We start from the raw sequence: 26439 nt of genomic DNA on the forward strand, positions 1-26439 counted from the left end.
TAACTGATAAGAGCCTAATTTCCACTAGTAACTTGTATTATTAAAAAATGTTAACTGTGATAGGAAACAATAGAAAATTGGTAAAAGAAATAAAACATGAACAAAAAATGAATAAATAATATACACAAGTATGCTTACATATTTACATAAAATTATCCAAAATATATTTCCCTTGCCCGCTTCTTCAAATCACATTTATTCCAGCCCTTTGAATCAGCAGATGAAATGAGAGGTGGAAGAGAGTTTTTAATTTAACAAAACAACCTGAAGCTGCTTTCCTTTTTTAAAAAAAGAAAGCAGGTTTAGCTGGTTCCATAGAAGAATCTGTTTCAATTGGGGAAAAAAATACTAAAACTAATATTTTGACAGCTGAGCTTGGTCTAAGGAGGTAAGGTTATAAATGCTGCCACCATAAATAAATGAAACTCAGGCCGTTTGATTTCATTATAGTGAAGAATAGAGATTATTCGTAAGGGAAATCTGAGGGGACGGTGAACCATTAAGATCAAATTCTATCACAGGAAAACAAGCATTAAGGTAACTGAGATGTGAAAGCGAAGACTTTTGCTCATTATAACCTTTGAGCCCCGAGCTCAAAGCAACTAACAGCACAAAGCATTACAATACTGGTTCTAATGAGAAAACAATAATCCAATAAGATTACAATCGTACAAGCCTTGGTTTCCCCTGTGGCACTCTATGGAAACAAAAATGGACTTTGAAGGAGCAGACTGTGAGTATTGCAACTCTCAAACTTTGACTCCTGAGAAAACCATAGACAATAAATAAAACAAACTATTGAGCAAATCAACTCAGATTTTTCAGTCTAAGTACAAAAAATAGACTCAAATTATTCAACTTCAGACATAGTACATAAAGAGCTCTCTCTTCCTCACCCTCTCCCTCCCTCCCTCTTTCCCTCCTTCTCTCTGTCTCTGTCTCTCTCTGTGTGTGTGTCTCTTTCTCTCTCTCTCTCTCTCTCTCTCTCTCTGTCTCTGTCTCTCAAGAAAGGTGGACAGAATGAGAAGAGTAAACTCGGTTACAATGGCAATGAATTCTATTCTATTCTATTGTAAGATCTGAAGGACCAAGTTAGGAAAGGTTGCCATGTACTCAGTCTATGTGATCGCTAAGTATAGGTGGTCCTTGACTTACAATAGTTCATTTAGTGACCATTCAAAGTAACAAAGGCATGGGAAAAAGTGACTTATATCTGTTTTTCACATTCACACCAATTGCAGCATCCCATGTCAGAGGTGGGTTGTTCCCAGTTTGGACCATTTCTATAGAACAGATAGTAAGAATTTCCCTGTGCTTGCCAAACCAGGAGCGATCGGCAGTTGGACAGGCCCTTGAACTGGCTCTAGTAGGCACTGCCAACTGGCTGTAGGCACCACCATTTTGTTTTTGGCTTCTCCGCAGGTACAGAAGCTTAGTTTTAGGCACTGCACATGAATGTTTGTGCAACATGGCAGCATGGTGTCCACACACCCACATAGTGTGGGAAGATGCGAACCAGCAGTGAGGTAAATTAGAACCCACCTCTGATCAATGGTCATGTGATCAAAATTCAGATGCTTGGCAACTGGTTCGTATTTATGACCATTGCAGCATCCCGAGGTCATGTGATCCTGTTTTGCAATTCTCTGACGAGCAAAGTCAATGGGGAAGCCATATTCACTTAACAATCATATTACTAACTTATCAATTGCAGTCATTCACTTATAAACAACTGTAGCAAGAAATGTTTTACTCCATAAAATGGAGCAAAATTCACATAACAACACACACTTTGGTCATAATTTGAGGGCTATCTGTACTAAAATTGATGTCACACAATCAATATAATAAAATACTACTAATAACAGCAGTTAACAGTATAGTGTATTGATTACATATGCATTCAAATGTCTTTAGCCAAGATGGTTAAGTCTTGAGATAAGATGGATACAACTTTCATATGTGGCTTCTGAAAATGTAAGAGTAGAATCCGTTTATTGATCAGGGAAATATAACCTAGCAAGGTTACATAAACACCTTAGAAAATGTCCAGAGATACTTTACTAGAAGAGCCCTCTACTCCTCCACTAGTAACAGAATACCCTACGCATCTAGACTTACAATCCTAGGTTTAGAAAGCTTAGAACTATGTCATTTTAAACATGACCTAAGCATAGCCCATACAACTTTCTTCCTGTCAACGACTACTTCAGCTTCAATCACCACAACACATGAGCACACAACAGATACAAACTTTAAGTAAACCGCTCTAAACTGGACCGCAGGAAATACAATTTTAGTAACCGAGTAGTTGATACATGGAAGTGTCATCACTTAACCCCCCAAACTTTACCCTTAGATTATCCACTGTTGACCTCTTCCAATTCCTAAGAGGTCAGTAATGGGCATGCATAAGTGCACCAGAGTGCCTTCCGTTCCCTGTCCTAATGTTTCTCTTTTACTGGTATCATGTATATAAATATTATATCGTTGTATACCACCAATACATACGTGACAAAAAAATTAAAAAGAAAAACGAAAAACACATACAGCAATAGCACTATAGCAATAGCACTTAGACTTATATGCCTCTTTACAGTGCTTTAAAGCTCTCTCTAAGTGATTTACAGAGTCAGCAAATTGCCTCCCAAAATTTGGATCCTCATTTTACCCACTTTGGAAGGATGGAAGGCTGAGTCAACCTTGAGCCTGGTGAGATTTGAACTGCCAAATTGCAGGCAGCCAGCAGGCAGCAGAAGTAGCCTGCAGTACTGCATTTTCACCACTGTGTCACCACAACTCAACATACAGGTTGGTTAATCCTTCAAAGCCCTTCTGAGCAAGAAGCAGCTGCTCTCTATTGCAAGGGGAACTGCTGATGTCAATGAAATGAAGCAGCAATGTCCACAGGTGATATGTTCAACTTGACTTGGAAAGGAGAACAGCTGCAAAGATGTCTGCCTGACTGGGTGGTCAAAAAAGTTAAAACAGTGGCTGGGATTGTGTGATCAAAGCTCTGCTTTGTGGTTTCCCCCCCCTCTGTCCATTGAAAAACACATTTTAAAAGAGGTGGACTTTGGTTAACACCAGAGGTTTCCCAACCTTGGCTGGCTGGTGCATTCTCAGAGTTGAATATGTCTTAAGATTGCCAAGGTTGGCACATCCTGTTTTTCACAGTTATAGTGAACATCACGATGGGGTGTTGGTGTTGGTGGTGGTAGGATTACTTCCTCTTGCTTGTGGAAGGATTGTTCATCCCTCATCATGAGTGTTTATATACATTGACATATAATCTGAAGAATAAACCTGTGGTCTTATTTTCTTTTCATAGCTAGAATTCTTAACTAGATCTTTCCCTTATAGGAATTCCCTTACAAATGACTTGATGATTTTCGTTTGTTTGCTTTTAAATCTGTTCTTGCTTTGTACAAACAAGTCAGGGATTTGAAAGTATTAAAAAAAAAACCTCTTTTACTCATGTACAAAGTAAAAGGAATAATACAAAGTTACCCAGACATCATATTTGAGCAGTGATTATTTACCATGCCAATCAATCAGTATTGTTAAAGGAAAATGTCCAAGCCTTAATAGGATTTGAGCTACCTTTTTATTTACAAACCGCTCAGTGAATGAACAAAATTCAAACAGAGTTTGGCACATGAGCATACTAAAAAACGTTATGTAAGATCAAGGCACCATATTTTTTTTTTAACAAAACAAACCTGTTCTGGCTTCTTTTTGTTTGGCTCTAAGAAAGGAGGGGAAAGGAACTTTCCACTTTCATTCTGTTAATACCACAAAGAACCTTTTTTCCTTTTATAGAGAATTACTGTCTGTTTTATTTCCAAGTATACATGAGGACTAACATACCAGGCTGGGAATGCACCCTTAATCACATCCACATGTTGCAGCAGAATGAAAGATCTGCATACAAACACATACATGTCAAGGACATATGCTTACATACATCCTTAACATTATCTTAACATTAAAAATAAGCTCCGACAGTTAACATTACAATTACCTGTTCCAATATAAGAGACAGCTAAATCTACTGTACATCCAACTGTTGGTATATTGAAGTTATCATTGGTTTGTTTCCTTATGGTGTGGCAAACGTTACAGAAAGGACAATCCAGGAGCCAAAAGGAAAATATGTGTTCATCAGTAATTTTAAGCTCATTTCTCTCTTTAGCCAGTAAAGCTGGACTTGGAAAAGGAAGAAGCAACCTGATAAAGTTAGGGAAGGAAATATATTTTAGCCTACGCTTTAATATAAATTTGTGTGTGTGTGTCTGCTTATTGGCGAGCCAGACCAAAATATGATGGCTCTTAATTTTTATTAAAGATTTTTTTCAAAATTAAAAGACAAATCTAAAATGACAAAATAGAAGAACAAGAAATAAAGAGTAGAGGAAAAAGTGCAGGAAACAAACAACAATAAAGACACAAATGGAAAAAAAAGAAAAATATCAAAGAACAAGTCAGAAAACTTTCTTCTTTACAACAGAAATCAACAAACTTATCCAATTTTCTTATTCAGTCTTGCAAAAATTCTTTCAAGCACTTGTTTAGTCCTTTTTCAGTTATTAAATCCATAAATTATCACTTCATTTTTCTCTATCTTATAGTAAATACTGTACTGTAAAAGTTTCCAGTCTTTTTTTAAGAAAAAGTACTGCATTTTTCGGAGTATAAGACACACCCTTTTCCTCCCTAAAAAAGGCTGATAATTTGGGTGCATTTTATATTCTGAATGTACCTTTTTTCCAGCTATACTAGCTGCTAATGATCTTCCCAGCTCTTACATTGCAGGCTCTTTCATTGTTTCTCTCTGTGAAGAACCTTTTCCAAGTCCTAAATCTTTGCAGTGTTTTTTCCATTGCTCTACTTCAGCGTTTTTCAACCAGGGTTCCATGGAAGCCAAGGGTTCTGCAAGGGCCAGCCCGGGGTTCCGCAACTTAATAAGAGAAAAAAAACCCGACTAGGATCAGCAGCAGCCCTCACCGCCCCCTCTGCCTTCCGCTTTTGCCTCCGCCTCCTCCCAGAATGCTGTTCTCGCAGGCAGAATGCCGTTCTCTAAGATTATCTCCCTCCAGGTCTCTCTCATTTCTGTGTACCTCCACCTCTCCCCCCTTCTCCCTCTCATTTGTTTCTCGTCCCTTTTTGCTCTCATTTCTCTCACTTTCATTTGTTTTTCTCTCTCTTTCCTCCTCCTCTCTTTTTCTTCCTCTCCCTTCTCTCTCTCATTTGTTTTTCTCTTCTCCCTCTCTCATTCTCTCTTGCCCCTGCCAAAAAGAAACAGTGAAGGGAGGATCAGCAGGGGTGGGTGTGGTCCAGAGAGCCGGAGCAGCCGGGCAGCGCGGGGCTCTGACCAACGGGGGTTTCTCTCCGTCCGACAGCTGCAACTGGCAACCAAGCTTTCCGCAAGATGTTGAAGACCCATTTATGCCACTAGGCATGGGGGGACTAATTCTCTCCCCCACTTTTCTAACTTTAGCATTTGAGAGTGGTGTGATTATGTAGAATTGATTGCTTTTTAGTAGTAATGGGTTTTTAATTTTTAATTTATTTTTCTTAATATTGGATTACTGTTGTGAGCTGCTCCGAGTTCTCGGAGAGGGGCAGCATACAAATATATGTTGTTGTTTCTATATTATTATTATTATCATTTTTATTATTGTTATTGTTGTTGTTGTTGTCGTCATTATCATTATCATTATTATCATTATCATCATCATCATCATCATCATCATCATCATCATTATCATTATTAGATGCTGCCTAAGCTGAGACCATAAAGGTATGATAGCTTATTGCATTTTGAACATACTGTAAATTTGAAAATACTGCTTGTATCATAGGTTATTCTTCTGCCTGAAAATAATACAGAAATTGAATTCTGAACAGTAGTGGTATTTACTTACCTTCGCTACTGCTTTGGGCATGGGAGCATGTGCGGGGCACTTCTGCACATGCGTAGAACCTTCTGCACATGTGCAGAGTATCCGTGGTAACATCTGGGTGGGTGGGCAAAGCTTCCTGCTGCCGCCACTACTGGTTCCCCCAAACCGATGCGAACCAGTAGAATACCACCACTGGTTCTGAGTGAAACTAAAGTCTGATTTGCTGTACTACCCTTAGTTTTAAAGCAGAAAATTATTTCTATTCTTCAATGTGAAACTATTTTTTTCTGTATTATAAACATATGATTTAAAAATAATTACTAAGAATTATCTCAGATTAATGGAAGGGAGGAAGAAACAATATTTTTAAAAGGTTTATAAAACAGCAAGCCTAAATGAATTCTTGCACATGTTCTTTAAATATTATCCTGGTTGCTTAGCTTGAAAAGATACACAGCTGGGAGAAAGGAAAATAGGCCATATCAGGAAACAATGTTTTGTGATATAATTTTCTTCAAAAAGCTCTTCCTTTTGACTTTGTGAATTCCAAAAATGATGATAATGGGGGTAACAGTAATAACAACAACAACAATATATAAAGAAGCAATGTGATTTTATTGTCAGTCTCTGGTTGCTGACTTTGATAGGCATATGACACTTGACTCAATTGGGCAATTTGACCTGTCATGTCAATAAATGGTGAGTTATCCAGGATGCCAAAGTTGACTTAGTTTTTCAATCAGATGCTTTGAAGATGATGTAAGCATATTTTTCTCTTTTACCAGGAAGAAAATGTGTAACTCCAAAAGGAAAAAGCCAAATATGGCAATAGATTAGCCTTCAGTCTTGTCCTAAAATGGGATTTTTGATTGATATTAATAAAGACGCTCTTCAGACAGGGTAAACCACATTGTTAATGCAAAAATTCCTTAAATGTATCTATTTACTGGACAATTGGGACTAGGAGGGAACCCACTATGCTTTGGAAAGCTAAGAAAACATCCAATTCATGGCATTTTCCCCCCACAAAAATGAGCTAAGTCAGGAGGTCAGTATGTGAAGAATTTCAGAGCTCGATGAGTAGACAAACACACAAGATATATTTAATTTACATTTGTCAGTTCATCTCAAAAGCTGCAGGATTTGTCTACATATTGATGTGAGGGTCTTTTATTCATTTGTATTTCTAGTATAAAATCCTACCATTTCAACTATTTAACATTACAGCTGAATGGTTTGATGATGGTGGTGTAGAGAGAGGGGGAAAGAGAGAAACGGATTCTCTTTCGATGCATGAATAAAGAATAACAGAGTTGAAAGGGACCTTGGAGGTCTTCTAGTCGAACCCTCTGCTCAGGTAGGAAACCCTATACCAGTGATGGCGAACCTATGGCACAGGTGCCACAGGTGGCACATGGAGCCATATCTGCTGGCACGTGAGCCATTGCCCTAGCTCAACTCCAACCTGCATGTATGTGCTGGCCAGGTGATTTTTGGCTTGCACAGAGGCTTTGGGAGGGCATTTTTGGCTTCCAGAAAGGGAGGTCGGAGAGAGGGCAAAACACGAGCCTGCTGTAGCCACCAGAACTTGGGAAACGGGCTGTTTCCTGTCTCCAGAGGGGGAAGCTGTTTTTGCCCTCCCCGGGCATTGAATTAGGGGTGTAGGCACTCACACATGCATGATAGTACACATGCAGGCTGTTTTGGCACCCAAGGAAAAAAGGTTCACCATCCCTGCCCTATACCATTTCAGATAAATTGTTGTCCAATCTCTTCTTAAAAATCTCTGGTATTGGAGCACCCACAACATCAGGAGGCAAGTCATTCCACTGATTAATTTTTCCATAGATTCATTGTTCCTGCAAGAAATTTCTCCTTAGTACTAGGTTGGTTCTCTCCTTGAGTATCCCTGAGTTAAGTACTTCTTTTGGTTCAGTTTATGAAATTTAGAAATACACACACACACACAAACACACTTGCTTTGTGCCAACGAATACAGGACAAAGAGAAATGCTTCCCTTGTCTCACTTTCCCTCTACAAGCAGTTAATTTATACTGCAGGAAGGAGGTAAGATTTAAAAAATATATTGACTCTAGTATGAAAACTACAACAAAATGCAATTTGTTTATGAGCAATTTGAAAATATTTTAGATTATTTAATGTTACAGGAATTAAGAAAAGGAACTAGATTTTTACTCTCTCCTGCTTTCTGCATTTTAATGTATCCATTCAAGGGAGATTTTGCTTATTGCTATTTAACAAAAATGAAAATCATCCACCCTTTCCAAGAAAGACATTTAAAAAATATTGATAGGTTCTTAGCACCTTTTTGCTGCTCACATTTGAAGAGAGAGGCAGAGTGGAAATTTGTTTTCTCTAATCCTGTCAAAACCACCAGAGATTAGTTATTGGTTTCTTGTCTTTTGCCAGTAAATGCACTTTCATTGCAGACAGCAAGACACCATGCACTACAAGATCAGTCACAATAAAGAATGTATCATCTTTATTGCCTAAAATTATATTTTAGAAGTTTTCAAAGAAATTTCACAATAATATGGTACAATGGAAAAGCTTCCAAACAGGAATATCACATCTGAGAAGCAATCTTCTGAAAATAATATAATTTAGATGGGTAACCTGTGATCTCTTGGCTCTTGTCTTCCCAGCCACACCAGCCTAGAGAGCTTTGGAATAGAAGCTCAATTATTCCTGGAGCTTCTCAGGTTGCCAGATCCTGTATATACAGTATAACATGGGTAGTAGTGATCCCATAGATTGTCATCTGGAAGATCATCTCTTACTTCTGAGATGCACTGAGATGGTCTTCAGAGTTCCTAGGAAGAAAAGACATTGATCCTGCAAAATAACAATTCTATCTGCAAGATCTGTGGTGACGCCGTGGTTAGAATGCAATATTGCAGGCTAAGCCTGCCAACTGATTGGTTAACATTGACTTGCCTTCCATCATTCCAAGACTGTTGGAGGCAATATGCTGATTCTTGTAAATCATTTAGAGAGGGCTGTAAAAGCACTATGAAGTTATATGTATGTGTGTGTGTGTGTGTGTGTGTGTGTGTGTGTGTGCATGTATTATTGATATTAAAAAGAATAGATAGAATAGAATTCTTTGGCCAAATGTGATTGGACACACAAGGAATTTATCATTGGTGCATGTGCTTTCAATAATGAGGCCAAAATAAGGCCAAAATAGATCTATCTTAGTCTCCCTTAATTTTCAAATTCAGCAAAAACATGTGACTGTGTGTGTATATATATGTATATGTAAATATATATGAATATATGTATGTATATGTATGTGTGTGTATATATATATATATATTTGTTGTCGTAAATTTTCACGGGTATATGTATGTAGATTGTTCTGAGTTCGGGTTTTGCCCTGTGTAATATTTTGCATGTTTATGCGACGTTTCAGTGAAATCACATTCACCATCATCAGGCTGAAGTTTCCAAGCTTCGTGCTGTTGTAAAATGGAATGTTTGCAACTGTCATTTCTTCCTAGTATATAGTGTGGGGGTGGAGATTTGGTTTGAATGTAGCAAATAGATTGGGTGATTATGTTTCAGTGATCTGATTGGTTGGTGTAATCATAATTATTAGAAGGATTGACATGGTGATTTTTATGAAGTGTTTTTTGTTTAAGGCTGGTTTCCAAATTTCAAAATTATGAATTTGGAATTTGGAAATTTGGAAACCAGCCTTAAACAAAAAACACTTCCTAAAAATCACCATGTCAATCCTTCTAATAATTATGATTACACCAACCAATCAGATCACTGAAACATAATCACCCAATCTATTTGCTACATTCAAACCAAATCTCCACCCCCACACTATATACTAGGAAGAAATGACAGTTGCAAACATTCCATTTTACAACAGCTCGAACTCTGCCTTGTAAAGCAGAGAACTAGCAATTGGAGCTATCAGATCAGAACCCTTCCAGCTCTGTACCAGGGAGGGGGTATATGGTTTTTTTTATGTCGGATCACCCTGGTATATTTTAAGGAACGTCACAGCTCCTTTTTTGCCTCTAGGCCCAACCCAGGACCACTACAAGGCAGTTAATATATTTTATAGCCGACAACTATATTCTGTATGTGTTAAATGTTTTTAGCTGGAATTTTTTTTTTTTAATTAAGGGAGACTAGGATGGTCCCATTTCGGCCTTGTTCTGGCCTCATCAGCTATATATTTACATATTGATGCTCTATCTAAAAATCAGTATGCATATCCTTAAAGTCCAGATACTATATCCACTTCCTGGAACTGCATTAGGCTTTATAACCATCTTCTAAAATGAGTTATGGTTGTGTATGAGAGAGAGAGAGATAAAGAGGGAGAGAGAGGGAGAGAGAGAAAAGGGGGGAGAGGGAGAGAGAAAGAATATCAATCCCTAGCATCATACATAAGAACATAACAGATGGTTCAGAGCTTCTGAATGAAATGTACAAATCAGATTCTGGAGCTAGGTTCATACAGCCTTCTGGAGCATCCATCCTCCAGAGATCCATAGTCTCAATACTTCCTCCCTGGAAGAAAACCATGAAGACCTTGTTATTTTCACAGAAATTAGGCTGGGCTATTAGAGGAATCAACGGCAAGATTCTATAAAGTAAAATTGTATGATTGTAGGGATTTCATTCTAATGGCTCTACTGATTTTTATCCTATATTAGCTGCCCAGAAACCAGTATTGGGCTACCCCGGTACACCTGAGATCGCCGATCTGATAGTGGAAATGGCTATTTGTTTGTTTGTTTGTTTGTTTGTTTGTTTATTGTTTGTTTGTTTGTTTGATTAATTAATTAATTTGTATGCCGCCCCTCTCTGTAGACTCGGGGTGGCTCACAACAGTAATAGAAAAAACAATATACAATACAAATCTAATAATTAAAACTAAAAATGCATAATTTTAAAAAAACATGCACACAACATACCATACATAAACAATATAGGCCTGGGGAAGTTATATCAGTTCCCCCATGCCTGACAGCAGAGGTGCAATGCGTGCATATCTATGTGTATCCACCATCCTCCCGCGTGCCCCCATGCAAGAATTTGCTTTGGCGCACACACGGAAGCAAAAAAAAACCCGGCCTAAATCGCTGATGCACAGAAGCAAAGAATTCTTCATGCGCAGAAGCAAATAAATCAGCAAAAATCACCAAAATATCACACATGCTAATATCCTTGCGTGAGATTTTGGTAATTTTCACTGATTTCTTTGCTTCTGTGCATGTGCGGAAGCAAATTCTCATGTGGGGGTGTGTGCCCTTGCTGCCACCCACACCTGCACCTGCACTGGCCTCCGAAGACATCCTTCCTGGAGTCCACGTTTTGGCCGGCCAGGAAGGACATCTCTGTGACATCAAAGCTCACCCCTGGAATTCCCTATTGGGATTGCCCACCTCCATTTAAGCCTCCCAACCAGCTGACAGCTCCACAGCTCTTCTGCAAAGGTGACAGCGGGGCGGCAGTGCTTCTCGGCGTTCTCCCGAACCCGAACGCTGAACCCAAACTTTGCTGAATTTCCGGGTTCGGCGTTCGGGAGAATGCTGAGAAACCCCTCGGCTGTTTTGGAAGGTGACAGATGGGCGGCAGCGCTTCTCGGCATTCTCCCAAACCCAAATCCAAACCTGAACTTTTGCTGAACATCCAGGTTCGGCATTCGTGGTGGCGGGTTCGTAAGGTGAAAAAAGTTCATAAGAAGAGGCAAAAAAATATCCAAACCCCGAGTTCGTATCTCGAAAAGTTCATATGACAAGGGGTTCATATCATGAGATACTACAGTAAATGATAAACAACCAACTAGGCCATTGATGGTGAACTTTTTTTCACTTTGGTTGCCAAAAAAGCATGCACGTGCCCACACCCATAATTCAATGCCTGGGGAGGGCAAAAACAGTTTTCCCCACTCCTCTGGAAGCCCCTTGAAGGCCCAAAATGTTCCCTGGAGCCAGAGGAGGGGAAAAACACCCCCTCCCATTTCCCCAGAGGCTCTCTGGAAACCAAAAATACCCTCCCAGAGCTTCTGTGTCAGCCAAAAATCAGCTGGTCGGCACACACATGCATGTTGGAGCTGAGCTAGGGCAACGGCTCGCGTGTCAGAATATATGGTTCCGCGTGCCACCTGTGGCACCTGTGCCATAGGTTCGCCATCACTGAGTTAGGCTAAAATTATTATTATTATTATTATTATTATTATTATTATTATTATTATTATTAAGATTTGTATGCCGCCCCTCTCCGCAGAGTTGGGGTATCAATATCCTACATGATATGAATGCCAGCCATTGTTTAGTATACAGTGTTCCCTCGATTTTCACGGGTTCGAGCTTCGCGAAAAGCCTATACCACGGTTTTTCAAAAATATTAATTAAAAAATACTTTGCGTTTTTTCCCCCCTATACCATGATTTTTCCTGCCGATGACGCCATACATCATCACCAAACTTTCGTCCGCCTTTAATAAATATTTTTTTAATAAACTTTAATAAATAAACATGGTGAATAATAATCTAAATGGTTGCTAAGGGAATGGGAAATTGTAATTTAGAAGGTTAAAGTGTTAAGGGAAGGCTTGTGACACTGTTCATAGCCAAAAATAGTGTATTTATTTATTTATTTATTTATTATTTATTTATTCGATTTGTATGCCGCCCCTCTCCGAAGACTCGGGGCGGCTCACAACATGTAACAACAAATCATAAATAATCCAACAGTTTTTAAAATGTTTAAAGACTTAAAAGACCCCATATACTAACAGACATACACACACGCATACCATATATAAATTAAACATGCCCAGGGGGAGATGTTTCAATTCCCCCATGCCTGACGACAAAGGTGAGTTTTAAGGAGTTTACGGAAGGCAGGAAGAGTAGGGGCAATCCTAATCTCCGGGGGGAGTTGGTTCCATAGGGCCGGTGCCGCCACAGAGAAGGCTCTTCCCCTGGGGCCCGCCAACCGACATTGTTTAGTTGACGGGACCCGGAGAAGGCTGGGATTCGTGCGGCAGTAGGCGGTCTCGGAGATATTCTGGTCCAGTGCCATGAAGGGCTTTAAAGGTCATAACCAACACTTTGAATTGTGACCGGAAATTGATCGGCAGCCAATGCAGACTGCGGAGTGATGGAGAAACATGGGCATACCTAGGATCTCTACTTTCGCGGGTGGTCACGGAACGCATCCCCCGCGAAAATTGAGGGAACACTGTACTGTATGAACCACAGCTTCAATATAATTATTTGTTTAGACACACAATCATATGATGTCCCAGTATAAGAATTATATGTTGTTATCCTAGGTTAGCATTTGTATGCAGCTTTCCAATAGGCACAGCAAACAATGCCAAAATCAGATATACAATAGTTAAACTGAAAAATAATTATGATTACGATTCTGTGTGCTAACTTTAGGGCAAGGTTTAGTCAGTGGAATTTAGTTTTGATTAAACTACACAAAACATTACACTATGTATATTGCAAACCAGTATTCAGGACTCATATCTGCAGTGTGCTTTTGGATTTGTTTTGCTGCCTGCTGTGGATTACATGATAGCATCCAGTATATATTCATATAAAATTCTGAGAAAGCATGATATACAGTCGCTTGACATGTAGATGCAAGTTGAATATGCAAGCACAGACACAAACACATTCACATCCTAAGTGGATTTGCAAAATGTCTTACAAATATGTACTTGTCCATGAATAACAAAGTCTGATTTTTATGTCATTGCTTCCCTCTAGTGGAAAATCATTAAACTGGGTCTCTGTTCATAGGCTTTTCCTGAAACGATTGTTAATACCATGAATCCTGCGGTAACAGGGGCTATGGTATATGGAAAATCTTCAATGGCTCACTTAGAAGCTGTAAAGGAAACTAGTGGGACTTATAACAAAGTATCATTCTGCCTTTTTATCCATTCCAGTCCTCTTCCTGTTTTTTGAAGCTCCATCGAGGCCTCCAGTCTCTTAATTATTTTAGTTTAATGAGATCCCTCAAGCCTGTGGATATTCCCTCTTGGTCCTATGCACTGGATCAGCATTCTCAAATTGAGTTTCTTATTAGTTTACATAAAAAGCAGTGAATTCCAAGCATTCATTTATTCATCTCCTTTCTGTCATTGGCCTGAAATTACGAGTAAGCAAGGCAGTGTACTGCAGATTCATTCAATTCAATTCAATTCAATTTATTAGATTTGTATGCTGTCCCTCTCCGAAGACTCGGGGCGGCTCACAACAACAATAAAAACAGTATAACAATGGAACAAATCTAATAATATAATTACATTTAAAAAAACCAACAATTTAAAAACCATACAACACATACATACCAAACATAAAATATAAGAAAGCCTGGGGGAGATGTCTTAATTCCCCCATGCCTGGAGATATAGGTGGGTCTTGAGTAACGTGCGAAAGACAAGGAGGGTGGGGGCCATTCTAATCTCCAGGGGGAGTTGATTCCAGAGGGTCAGGGCCGCCACAGAGAAGGCTCTTCCCCTGGGGCCCGTCAAACGACATTGTTTGGTCGATGGGACCCAGAGAAGGCCAACTCTGTGGGACCTTATCGGCCGCTGGGATTTGTGCGGTAGAAGGCGGTTCCGGAGGTATATATTCACTTCTAAATATGACCTAGCAATATTTTGTTTCTTTTAATGACCCTGTAATTGGGGTGGAGTTGGGGCAACAAATGGAGCTGAGTGTTTACTGGCAAGATGCCCTTTCTGTCACCAATGCGGAGTTTGCAGCTGATATTTACTGTGGAGAGAGAGAGAGGGAGGGAAGGACAGAGAGAGGGAGGGAGGGAGGAGAGGGAGCAGGAGAAAGAGACATATCTGCCACTACCTAGGATTGAACTCACAGCCTCCTGATTGCGAGGCGAGAGCCCCACCTCTAGGCCATTGCAGTATTGGGTTGCCCCCAGTATGCCTGGGATTGCCAAGCCAGTAGTGGAAACAGTGATGTGTGCACATCTGTGCATCCCCGCCATACCCCCGTGTGCCCCCGTATACTCCACACAAGAATTTCCTTCTGCGCATTCAGGGAACGAGGACGCTCACACATGTGAGATTTTAGTGATTTTCAGCCCTTTTTTATTGCTTCTGCGCATGTGCAGAAACGAAGAAATCACTGGAAATGGTAAAAATCTTGTGTGTGTGAGCGTCCTCGCATGAGATTTTGGTGTTTTTCACTGATTTCTTTGCCTCCGCACATGTGCAGAAGCAAATTCTGATGCTGGGGTGCGTACACACACTGCCACCTGCATGCACGCTTGCGCCGATCCAATTGGGAAAATTAAGTGCAGCCTTTCAGTGGGCCATTGCACCATTCCATCTAGCAATTCTGCAATGATATGTGAAAATTGTTACGTTCTGGGATTTAAGAGGCTTGAGACACACTTGGAAAACACAGCTCTTTATTCAAGCAACAAGTAAGATCCAGCAAAGAGCCTGGTTGACGACTTTCCCTTTTATAGGGAGCTGGCTCAACCAATTAACAGGCTTAATTTTTCCGCTTGAATAATGGACCTTGTAGTAAGCGGTATAGTCTCAATACTTAACAAAAATAATTACAGTGTAAATATAGGACACTGATGCAGTTTGGATTGGGACTCTAAACAGAATTTTTCTATACCTTTTTTTTTCTTTTTCTGTTTTTGAGAGGAGGGATAGTATCTTTTTCTAAAGAAACATCATAGACAAACATATTTATGAACGAATTTAGGACTTAAGTATCAATGTCTTATTGATATCTGGAAATTATAATTGCTGTAAGATACACTATGAAGCCCTCATCCATCTGTCTACTCTGCCTGTCATTTTGAATTTTATACTCAGATAAATCTTAGAATGCTTGCTTTCTGCCTAATCAAAAAGAAAATATGGTTTTATTGTATTGTTGTGTTTTTCGTACAAAAATGTATAATACACTAAGTACAACACAAGTGTTTTAGCTTAAGCTTATAATTTAGTACATTACTATACCCTTGGACAGAGATGTCAAACTCGTGACCATTCCCACCCCTGGTTTAGCAAAGGGGGGGGAAGCTGCAATACATAACATGATGACATATCATTGCAAGTTTGACATTCCTGCCCTAGAACAACTACATTCACACTAGATGCAACTGTTTCTTGATAACTAAAGGGGAGGAACTGAATTTCATTGTCTCTCAACTAAAATCACATGCAAAACAATTCAAATTTTAAAGAAAATGGTCTTAACTCATATATAGTAGCTTGCTTGTCTAGAGGTTTCTAAAATTATTCCTGTTTCCATTATCTCATACATCTGCTTAAGTCTGTACTCCTATAGATGTAATAGTGATTACTCTACAACACAGTAGATTTAGAGAATAAATACATAGTTTATGCTCCAAGGTGCTATTTTTCCAGAAAATATATATTAGACACATATATTTAAAGATACATACAGTATTTAGATATATGTTGTTTAAACAATAGTAGAAATAGGACTTAGGAGATTTTATTACCATGCCTTCAGCTTTCTTATCTGAAGGGGTAGGATAACAAAGCTTATCACAGTAGCAAGCAGGAACTCCATATCATCCCACTCTAGATAATTTAGACATAAAAATAGCTTGTTTCATATAAAGAACACTTGCACAAAATTTCACTGTCAGATTATAGTGCAGCCACAACAGTATCTTTCAGGATAGTCCAGGGCATAGACTTTGTTTTCTGTTCCGTAGATATAATAAATATATGACTTTGCAGCATACCCATAATGAACTTCAGTCACAGGAATTAGCTCTACGGTCTGTCGCTGAGAAAAGAAAAGAAATTATCATTGTCATCGGATATAATAGAGTTCTCACGCTGAGGTCTCCACTCTGCTATCTCCTGGAAATTCTCTCTCTTGTTTTATTAAACCATATGCATACTTTTGGCATGCACAATTAGCATCTCATGAATATTATTTTAGTTGAGAATTGTGACACAGTAATGTGGATGCTAGAGTTGTGTGCATGCTTTAAAACAATGAAATCTACTTTGTGTCACAATAGAGCCCAGAAATAAAATAGATGATGCTAATGTGTTTTGTGTTTTCTTTTCTCTTTTTCTGTATTATTTGCCATATATAGAGAAAATATATAGTAGGAAATAAGTGGATTGTGGACTGTGAAATTATTACCATTACATTTAATATAGTGGGTATAATTTGGGGAGGCACTGTATCTTGTATGCATACAATAAATGTATCAGGGTCTTTCTATTAAGGGATTTAGCAAAGTATACCCATGTCTACTAAACGTACCATTTGCAAGATAAAAAGAAAATCAAATGTGGATTTGTGTACTCTAATTTCTAAAGCCATCATATAAAAGACTGAACAAAATTTATAAAATGCATATCATAGGTTTCAGTTTCCTGGGTTATTGAAGCACAGGTAAAAACTAGAAATATTTAGTAACTGTCCCTTTAAACTGAGAATATTATTGAATGTGTTCCATACATTAATTTGACACCTGTTCCACACAATTTAAATTACCATATAAAAGTGTTGATTGTGTGACTGACATAGAAAAGTGGTCGAATCCCTCAGCAAATAAACAGCTATTACAATCAAGATACAACCGCACTGCAAACAGCTTTATTAGGCTGGATGCTATATGTGATGGTCAATATTATCTACATTACATACTTAATCTGTACTAATACAAAATATATTTTTATAAGTTCAGCATGAGGATTTCCATTTTTCTACCATATGATGTGATCCTTGTGCATGAACCAAACATGTCTTACAGAAAGCAGATATTTTGTAATGTATTTGTGTCTTTACTACATAATTGTCTTTAGTCCCTAATTCACTTTCCTTGCTGAGTACTACTAGGAGAGATTTGCTATGATATTTTGGATGCAAGTTAATTTTTATTTTATTTATTTTGGTTATTAGATTTGTATGCCGCCCCTCTCCGTAGACTCGGGGCGGCTCACAACAATAACAATAACAATGTAAAAACAAATCTAATAATTTAAAAAACACTAAAAACCCCATTATTAAAAGCAAACACAAACCCAAACATTCCATGTATAAACTGTATAGGCCTAGGGGAGATGTGTCAGTTCCCCCATGCCTGACAGCAGAGATGGGTCTTAAGAACTTTACGAAAGGCAAGGAGGGTGGGGGCAGTTCTAATCTCCGGGGGGAGCTGGTTCCAGAGGGTTGGGGCCGCCACAGAGAAGGCTCTTCTCCTGGGTCCCGCCAAACAACATTGTTTAGTTGACGGGACCCGGAGAAGGCCAACTCTGTGGGACCTAACCGGTCGCTGGGATTCGTGCGGCAGAAGGCGGTCCCGGAGGTATTCTGGTCCGATGCCATGAAGGGCTTTATTGGTCATAACCAACACTTTGAATTGTGCCCGGAAATTGATCGGCAACCAATGCAGACTGCAGAGTGTTGGTGTGAGCAATCATGGGCATATCTTGGAAAGCCCATGATTGCTCTCGCAGCTGCATTCTGCACAATCTGAAGTTTCCGAACACTTTTCACAGGTAGGCCCATGTAGAGAGCATCTCCCTTCCAATGCATCTCCCCTCCAATGACCATAATGCTACTGATTTAGAATGCATGTGAGTTCAGGTTCATTTTTTCAGCCAGGACAATCTCTCTCTTATAGGAGCAGGAGCAACAAGTCAGGAACAAACCTAGCTGGACACAAGAAGTCTTGGCTCTCTCAAGTAGTTTTAATATTGTGTCTGCTCACTTTTCCTTCTATTCCTCCAGTTCCAACCTCTCTGTCCAGGTTCCATGGTCTTCTAGTCCAGCGTTTCCCAACCTTGTCAACTTGAAGATATCTGGACTTCAACTCCCAGAATTTCCCAGCCAGCATTCGCTGGCTGGGGAATTCTGGGAGTTGAAGTCCAGATATCTTCAAATTGCCAAGGTTGGAAACACTGTTCTAGTCTATCTCGGGGGAGATAGCAGTAGTACTCAGCAAGGAAAGCCCTTAGTGTTCCATGACCTATCCACTTTCCCATCTGTCTAATACCCCTCCAATACTCATTCTGATATTTCCTGTATTAGAAACAGGACTATCTGCACTCTGACTTCATGTTCAGCAAAAAAAAAAGGCAAGCGATGTTTACAAGAGAAAGTGGCAAGGGTTGAGAGAGATGGGGAAATCAAGAATACATATTCCCTTTGGTTCAATTTTCTCCTTAGAAAACACTTGATTTGGGATTTTTTTCACCTTATACATATCCCCAACAGACAAAGAAAATAAATTTCTTAAGAGGAAGAGTACTTCTCACTTGAAAAGGCTGGTGTCAGAGACACTTTTAAAGCTGCTTGCTTTTATTTATCCTTTCCTTGAAGTGAGCAAACCTTTTCCATTAAGTGAAAAACAAGCTGAGCAAAAGCAAAGTGAAGGAATAAAAATGATTCAGTAGGCCATAATTGCAGAGATATTCTGCTAGCTGGTGCTATCCATAGTGCTAGCTGGTGTTATCCATAGCAGACTCATTTTGCCCCAAGTCCTAGCAACTTTAAAGAAAACACAAAAAGCATTTCCAAGCTGTAGGAATCCTTTGAAGCAAAGATCTTCAAACTTGGCAACTTTAGGACTTGTGGAAACTCCCAGTTTCCCTCACACTGGTTGGGGAATTCTGGGAGTTGAAGTCTACAAGTCTTACAAATTGCCAAATGTTGGAGAGCCGTGCTTTACGGATAAAGCAGATTGTTTGGCTGTGTATCCTGAAGTAAGATTACAGAGTTTTATATAGTTTTCTTCCCAAATAAGGGTGACAAGAGTGGAGTTTTTTAAAAAAATTAAATTTTAAAATTTTAAAATTTCTTTTTCCATTTCCTTTCACTTTATCTACTCTATCCTCTTTCCTTCCCCTTTTCCATTGTTTTTATTTCTATTTGTATTTTACATTAAGAAAATAAACTTCTAATAAAATATATTTTAAAAAGAGATAGTACAATAGAGAAAGCAAAAACAGCAGGCAAGATAATTAGGGCAATGCAAGGTGACACAGTACCAATCACACATTCAGTCCAACTGCCTCTGTTGTTGTGGGTATAAAATGAAGAGACCTGTGTGCACATTACATTAGGCTCAGAGGAAGAGATATAAAGGCAGTAGTAACATAATAATTACAAAAAAAAATATGCAAATCCTACCACAAAGTAAAATGCAACTACATACCCTGTCTTTGCCAGAAAAAATAAATTTCTTCAACCGTAATATGTGACTAATTCTTTAACTGATCGCATTACTAAAATAACTCCATCTAATTTAATATATATTCACCACATTTTAGATTTTATTCCAAATTAATTTTGAATCTTCGGATAGGTTGATGAGTCATCTCTTCGTGTAGCAGAAGAGATTGTATTCGTGTTCAGTTTCCTGGATTCCTCTTCTCCACATTTCTGAATTCTCAATGCACATCTTAGTTAACGTACATCAAAGTATTGAGCAACTATGATATAAGTGATTATGCACTAACATAATATGGATGATGGTCACATTCAGCTGTTTGACAGAAAGACATTTTAACACAGAAAGTGTATACTTTTAAACAACTGTTCAATTAAAATGGGGTTTTTAAGAGCAACATTGAGGGTGAATCCTTTATGAGGGAGAAGAGCTTTCTGATCGTGTAGTCACTCTGCCATCTGGTGCATAAATAAAACCCTGCAACATGTACCATTCTCTTGATCTATTTTTTTTCTGCTAAATTTCCTACTCCATGTGATTTTGTATCAATCTAATCTAATCTATGATAAAAACATGGCCTATTCCAAAGGATTTATGGAAGATTAATGTCCATCTTCCAACATTATCTTTATTTCTAAGGATAGCTCTAGCCTTCAAAACAGTATGCCTCCTTACTGTACCTTTTGCAAAGTCTAAAGATGCCTTTTCATGGGAAAAGGCTTGATGTGTTGCAATTGTGGCTTATTCAGGAAGTCATTATTAAAGTCACCTGTTTCAGTGAGAGGTGTGTGCCAAAATCCAGCAAGTTTCCAGCCTCAATCATTGTGTGAATGGTTTTAAGTGAGTAAATGTTAAGCATCTTCCATTTTAGCTATTACAGCATTTGATGATTGGAATAATGATTTTAAAGTGTATTTCATTTGAACCATTCTTACAACCTATTCATGTTTATTAGTATTGTTTTTACTATTTGACACATATAAACCACCTAGATTTCCTGTAGATTAAAATGGGAGAAAATATTTATAATCTTCCATAGAAACCAGACTGGAAAAATATTTGTCTTGGGAAAGTATACAGATAAAAAATGTTATGTTCCCCATCTGCCAACACCACTTCTTAAATTAGCTACTTATAAGTAAAACAAACAAACATTAAGATCTCCCAATTTGCATGTTCCTCAGCTCCAGCAATAACCAATTCTTAGGAATTGTGCACTTCTTCCTTACAAACTAAAAGGTACAATGAAATTCCATGTTTTCCCCAAAATATGACCTACCCGAAAGTGAGTCCTAGCCTGTTTTTTACATGTGCACCAGGGGTGAAAGTCAGAGGGTTCTGACAGGTTCTGGAAAACTGGTAGCAGAACTTTTGAGTAGTTCGGAAAACTAACGTAATAATAATAATAATAATAATAATAATAATAATAATAATAATAACAACAACAACAACAATAACAACAACAACAACAACAGAGTTGGAAAGGACCTTGGAGGTCTTCTAGTCCATCTCCCTGCTTGGGCAGGAGACCCTACATTACTTCAGACAAATAGTTATCCAACATCTTCTTAGAAACTTCCAATATTGGAGCATTCATTGAGTCTGTCATCTGCACCTCAATAACTGTCTGGTTTGGTGCTGCAACCCAACAGGACCGACACAGACTTCAGAGGATAATCAGAACTGCAGAAAAAACAATTGCTGCCAACCTGCCTTCCATTGAGGACCTGTATACTGCACGAGTCAAAAAGAGGGCGGGGAAAATATTTACTGACCCCTCACATCCTGGACACAAACTGTTTCAACTCCTACCCTCAAAATGTCGCTACAGAGCACTGCACACCAAGACAACTAGACACAAGAACAGTTTTTTTCCAAACGCCATCACTCTACTAAACAAATAATTCCCTCAACACTGTCAGACTTTCTACTAAATCTGCACTTCTATTCTACTAGTTTTTCTCATCATTCCTTTCACCCATTTCCTCCCATGTTGACTGTATGACTGTAACTTGTTGCTTATATCCTAAGATTTTTATTAATATTGCTTCTTCATTGCTTATTTGACCCCTATGACAATCATTAAGTGTTGTACCACATGATTCTTGACAAATGTATATTTTATTTTATGAACGCTGAGAGCATATGCACCAAGACAAATTCCTTGTGTGTCCAATCACACTTGGCCAATAAAAATTCTATTCTATTCTATTCTATTCTATTCTATTCTATTCACAACTTCTGGAAGCAAGCCATTCCACTGATGAATTGTTCTAACTGTCAGGAATTATCTCCTTAGTTCTAAGCTGCTTCTTTCCTTGATTAGTTTCCATCCATTGCTTCTTGTCCTACCCTCAGGTGATTTGGAGAACATCTTGATCCCCTCTTCTTTGTGGCAACCCCTGAGATATTGGAACACTGCTATCATGTCTCCCCTAGTCCTTCTTTTCATTAAACTAGCCATGCCCAGTTCCTGCAACCATTCTTAATATGTTTTAGCCTCCAATCCCCTAATCATATTTGTTGCTCTTCTCTGCACTCTTTCTAGGGTCTCAACCTCCTTTCTGCATCATGGTGACCAAAACTGAATGCAGTATTCCAGTAACTGGCAAATACCAACTCTGGCTGGCGCCACAGTGGGATGGGAATGGGGATTTTGCAGTATCCTTCTTCAGGAGTGGGGTGGAAATGGAGATTTTGCAGTATCCTTCCGTGGCCAAGCCCACCAAGCCATGCCCACAGAACCAGTAGAGAAAAGTTTTGAATTTTATCCCTGATATGCACCCAGTATAAGCCCTGCCCCTCAAAATAAGCCCTAATTAAGACCCCACCTACTCCTGGGTGCATGGGTAAAAATTAAGCTAGGGTAGGGATGGGGGAGGTGGGGCTACCCTACTAATTACCATTGGACAGTTGCAGCCAGGCATCACACATCCCAATACCTGCCTTGCCGGCCCATTTCTACTGCTGCAGGCAAGGTTTTCCTGAAGGCCTCTGCAGCTGATAGAGTTCTGTATTAATCTGGAGCTCTGTTATTGGCTGCAGAGGCCTTCAGGAAAGTCTTGCCAGCCACAGAAGCAAAAAAAGAGACCAGGGGCAATGGACGCAAGTGAGGTGAGTCAATGGATAACATAGCACGAAAATAAGACCTGGTGTCTTTTTCGGTGGCCAAAAAAAGAAGAGACGAGGTCTTATTTTGGGGAAAACACGGTTGTGACTAACAGTTAATTTTGCTTGCTTCTTGTTTCTAACATATGTTGTGATTTCCAAATTTCTCATATGTAAGTTTAAAGTTTGGCCCTTAATATCTTTTCTAAATTTGTTTCTTGTCTCATAAATATTTCTTTGTTTTCCCTTTTACTTAAATATGTACTTATCGCATTAATTTGTAACCAGTTTTGTTGTCCCAGGCACCTCTCTATTTCGTTTCTATTGATTCTTCCGTCCCTTTCATATAACTGTTCTAATCTCTGTATCCCTTTCCTCCTTAGTTCCCATATTATCTTTGTGAGGTTACTTTCTTTCTTTGTATTTATCACATGCAGCGTTGCTAATTTAGAGTTTGTCATTTTCAATTTATCTTGCCATTTCATCCAACTCTCTATTATCGCTTTAGTAGGATCTAATAGTCTATTTATTTCTACCTTATTCCATTTCCTAAATAATAATTCCTGATTCTTAATATCATTAATTTCTTTCTCTAATTCTACCCATGGTTTTTCCTCTAATAATTGTAATTCCATTAGCCTATCAATATGATATGCATCCCTATAATACTCCAAGTTTGGATTTCCCCAACCTCCCTCGTCCTCCGTTGCTATCAGCCATTTTTTTTTAATTCTTGGTCTTTTATTACCTTCTATCCACACGTTCAATTTAGTGTCCCATTCTCTTATCTTTCTTATTGGGAAGGTTCCATGCATTACTTGTAAAATATATAGCATTTTTGGGATAATCATCATCTTTAAAGCTCTTACTTTAGCCAATCTTCTCAAATTTTTATTTTTCCAGTTCTTAATTTGTTTCTGAATTTTTTTCCATATTAAATTATAATTAAATTCCACCATTTGTCCCGGGTTCTTTAATAACCATACTCCTAAATATTTCATTTTCTTGCTACCCAGTTTTAAACCCGATACCTTCCGTATTTCAATTTGTTCTTTAGGCCCTGTATTTAAACAAATGATTTCTGATTTTTCCATATTCACTCTTAACCCTGATTGGTTTTTAAACTCCTGAAGTATTGTGATCATTCTTTTAATCATATCTATTGGTGTTTCTGTAACTATTATAGCATCGTCTGCAAATAAATTTAATTTTAATTCTATGCTTCCTATTTGATATCCCTTCCATTGTGTATCTTTTCTAATTTTGTTTGCCAATATTTCAATTGCCATTGCGAAAAGCATTGGGGATAGGGGGCATCCCTGCTTGGTCCCATTATTTATTTCTATCTTCTCCGTTCTATTCCCGTTCACTCTGATGTAGGCTGTACTATCCTTATATATTTCTTTTATTATTTGACAAAACCCTTTCCCCATATTCAAAGTATTGCATAATTGGAACAAATACTCATGATTTATTTTGTCAAAAGCTTTGTAAACATCTAACTTTAGTAATCCCATTTTCCTTTTAGTTTTGGTAGCATGGTGCAGCACATTCACTATATTTCTAATTGGCTCATATATTCTTCTCCCTTTTATAAAACCATACTGGTCTTTCCCAATTATCCTTGGCAATATATTTTCCAACCTATTTGCTAAAATTTTCATAAAAAATTTATAATCTTGATTTAGCAGACTAATTGGGCGGTAGGAACCAGGTTCTTTTAAATCTCGACCTGGTTTAGGAATTGTTACAATTTCAGACACCTTCCATGTTTGTGGAACATCTAATGTTATGAGGATATTGTTATACAGTTTCTCCAAATGCGGTAATAGAATTTCTATATATGTTTTATAATATTCTCCTGTAAACCCATCGGGGCCTGGTGCTTTACCGGGTTTTAACCCTTTTACCACTTTGATTATTTCGTCCCTTGTTATATTTGCATTTAACATTTGTCTTTCTTCCTCATTCAGCCTTTCTTTAACTTCTATTTCTTGTAACATAACATGTTCTTTCTCATATAGTTTTGCATAGAATTCTCTTATTATGCTTTCTAATTCTCTGTTACCATATTTCATTACTCCATCCTTATCCTTCAAACCATTTATTATTAATTTTTCTTTTCTTTTTTTAAGGTATTTCACCATTTGTAATGCTGATCCCCCCCCCCATATTTCAATTCTCTGTTTCACTGCTATTCTCATATTATTATTATTATATAATTATTATTCTCATAAGATATTAAGGGACAAGTGTAAGAATATAAAAGCACAAACAGGTAATATATATAGAGAATTATTACAAGTGGAAGAACAAGTAGTAAAAGGATTGACAAGATATTGGCAGGACGAATTAGAAATTGATGAATGGGATATGGAGGGTATAATTGAAAATATTTAAAAAATTAAAAATACAAGAATAAGAGAGATGAGAAGAAAAATATTACATAAATGGTATTATACACCAGTACAATTAGCACGTTTTCAAATAACGAAGAAAGGAAATTGTTGGCATGGGTGCAAGGAAAAAGGAGTATTTATGCATATGTTTTGGGAATGTAATAAAGTTCAAAAATTTTGGAAACAAATACAAGTGGAAGTGAACAAAATTACAAATGGTAATTGGAAAATAACCAAGGAAGCAGCATTATTGATTAAAAATAGTGAGGTAAAAGAATATGAAGAAATCAAAATTGCAGCGATAGAAAGTGCCCAAGCAACTATAGTGCTTGGGTGGAAAGATGACAATAAATGGACGATAAAAAATTGGTGCAAATATATGGTGGATCACATTCACTATGAAATTATGGAAATTAGACTACATAATTATAATGAAGGGAAATTAGCAGCAACAATGAGGCGGTGGGAAAAGGTAAAAAATTATATATTAACATCAGTAAGCGATGCAAATGTAAGAAATAAAATTCAATCACTCTATAAAGAATGAATAATGTAACCCAGAGACAAAGCATATGAAGGACAAAAATTGATTCTTCCCTGGTGAAGGGTTTTTTTCTGTATGGTGATGGTACACTTATGTTTTCTGTTTTGTGTTTTTTGTTAAAAAAATTTAAAAAACCAATAAAAAACTATATTTTTTTAAAAAAAAGGGAATGTAAGATGAACCTTAACCTAGGTGGGATTCTGGGAAGAATTCAGAATCGGAATGACAATGGCGTAGCTAACATGGTTCTGTTAATAAA

At 38.0% G+C, this 26439-nt stretch overlaps 1 protein-coding gene and 1 long non-coding RNA gene across 3 annotated transcripts in view; one reads left to right on the forward strand and one right to left on the reverse strand.

The window, feature by feature from the left end:
- The first annotated feature begins 674 nt into the window (after positions 1 to 674).
- On the forward strand, positions 675 to 6800 carry LOC139158439 (uncharacterized). The gene is made up of 3 exons (XR_011557692.1): positions 675 to 733; positions 5778 to 5803; positions 6692 to 6800. It is a non-coding gene; the product is annotated as an uncharacterized lncRNA (long non-coding RNA).
- An 8539-nt stretch (positions 6801 to 15339) lies between these two features.
- LOC139158440 (protein SSUH2 homolog) overlaps positions 15340 to 26439 on the reverse strand; it is a 59281-nt gene continuing 48181 nt past the window's right edge. For both annotated transcript variants that reach the window (XM_070735748.1, XM_070735750.1), the window contains one exon: positions 15340 to 16723. In XM_070735748.1, coding sequence (XP_070591849.1) covers positions 16577 to 16723 — 147 coding nt within the window. In that variant the 3' untranslated portion in view covers positions 15340 to 16576. The remainder of the gene's footprint in view (positions 16724 to 26439) is intronic.

This window comes from Erythrolamprus reginae, chromosome 2, assembly GCF_031021105.1.
Source record: "Erythrolamprus reginae isolate rEryReg1 chromosome 2, rEryReg1.hap1, whole genome shotgun sequence".
NCBI classification, from domain to species: Eukaryota; Metazoa; Chordata; class Lepidosauria; order Squamata; family Dipsadidae; genus Erythrolamprus; species Erythrolamprus reginae.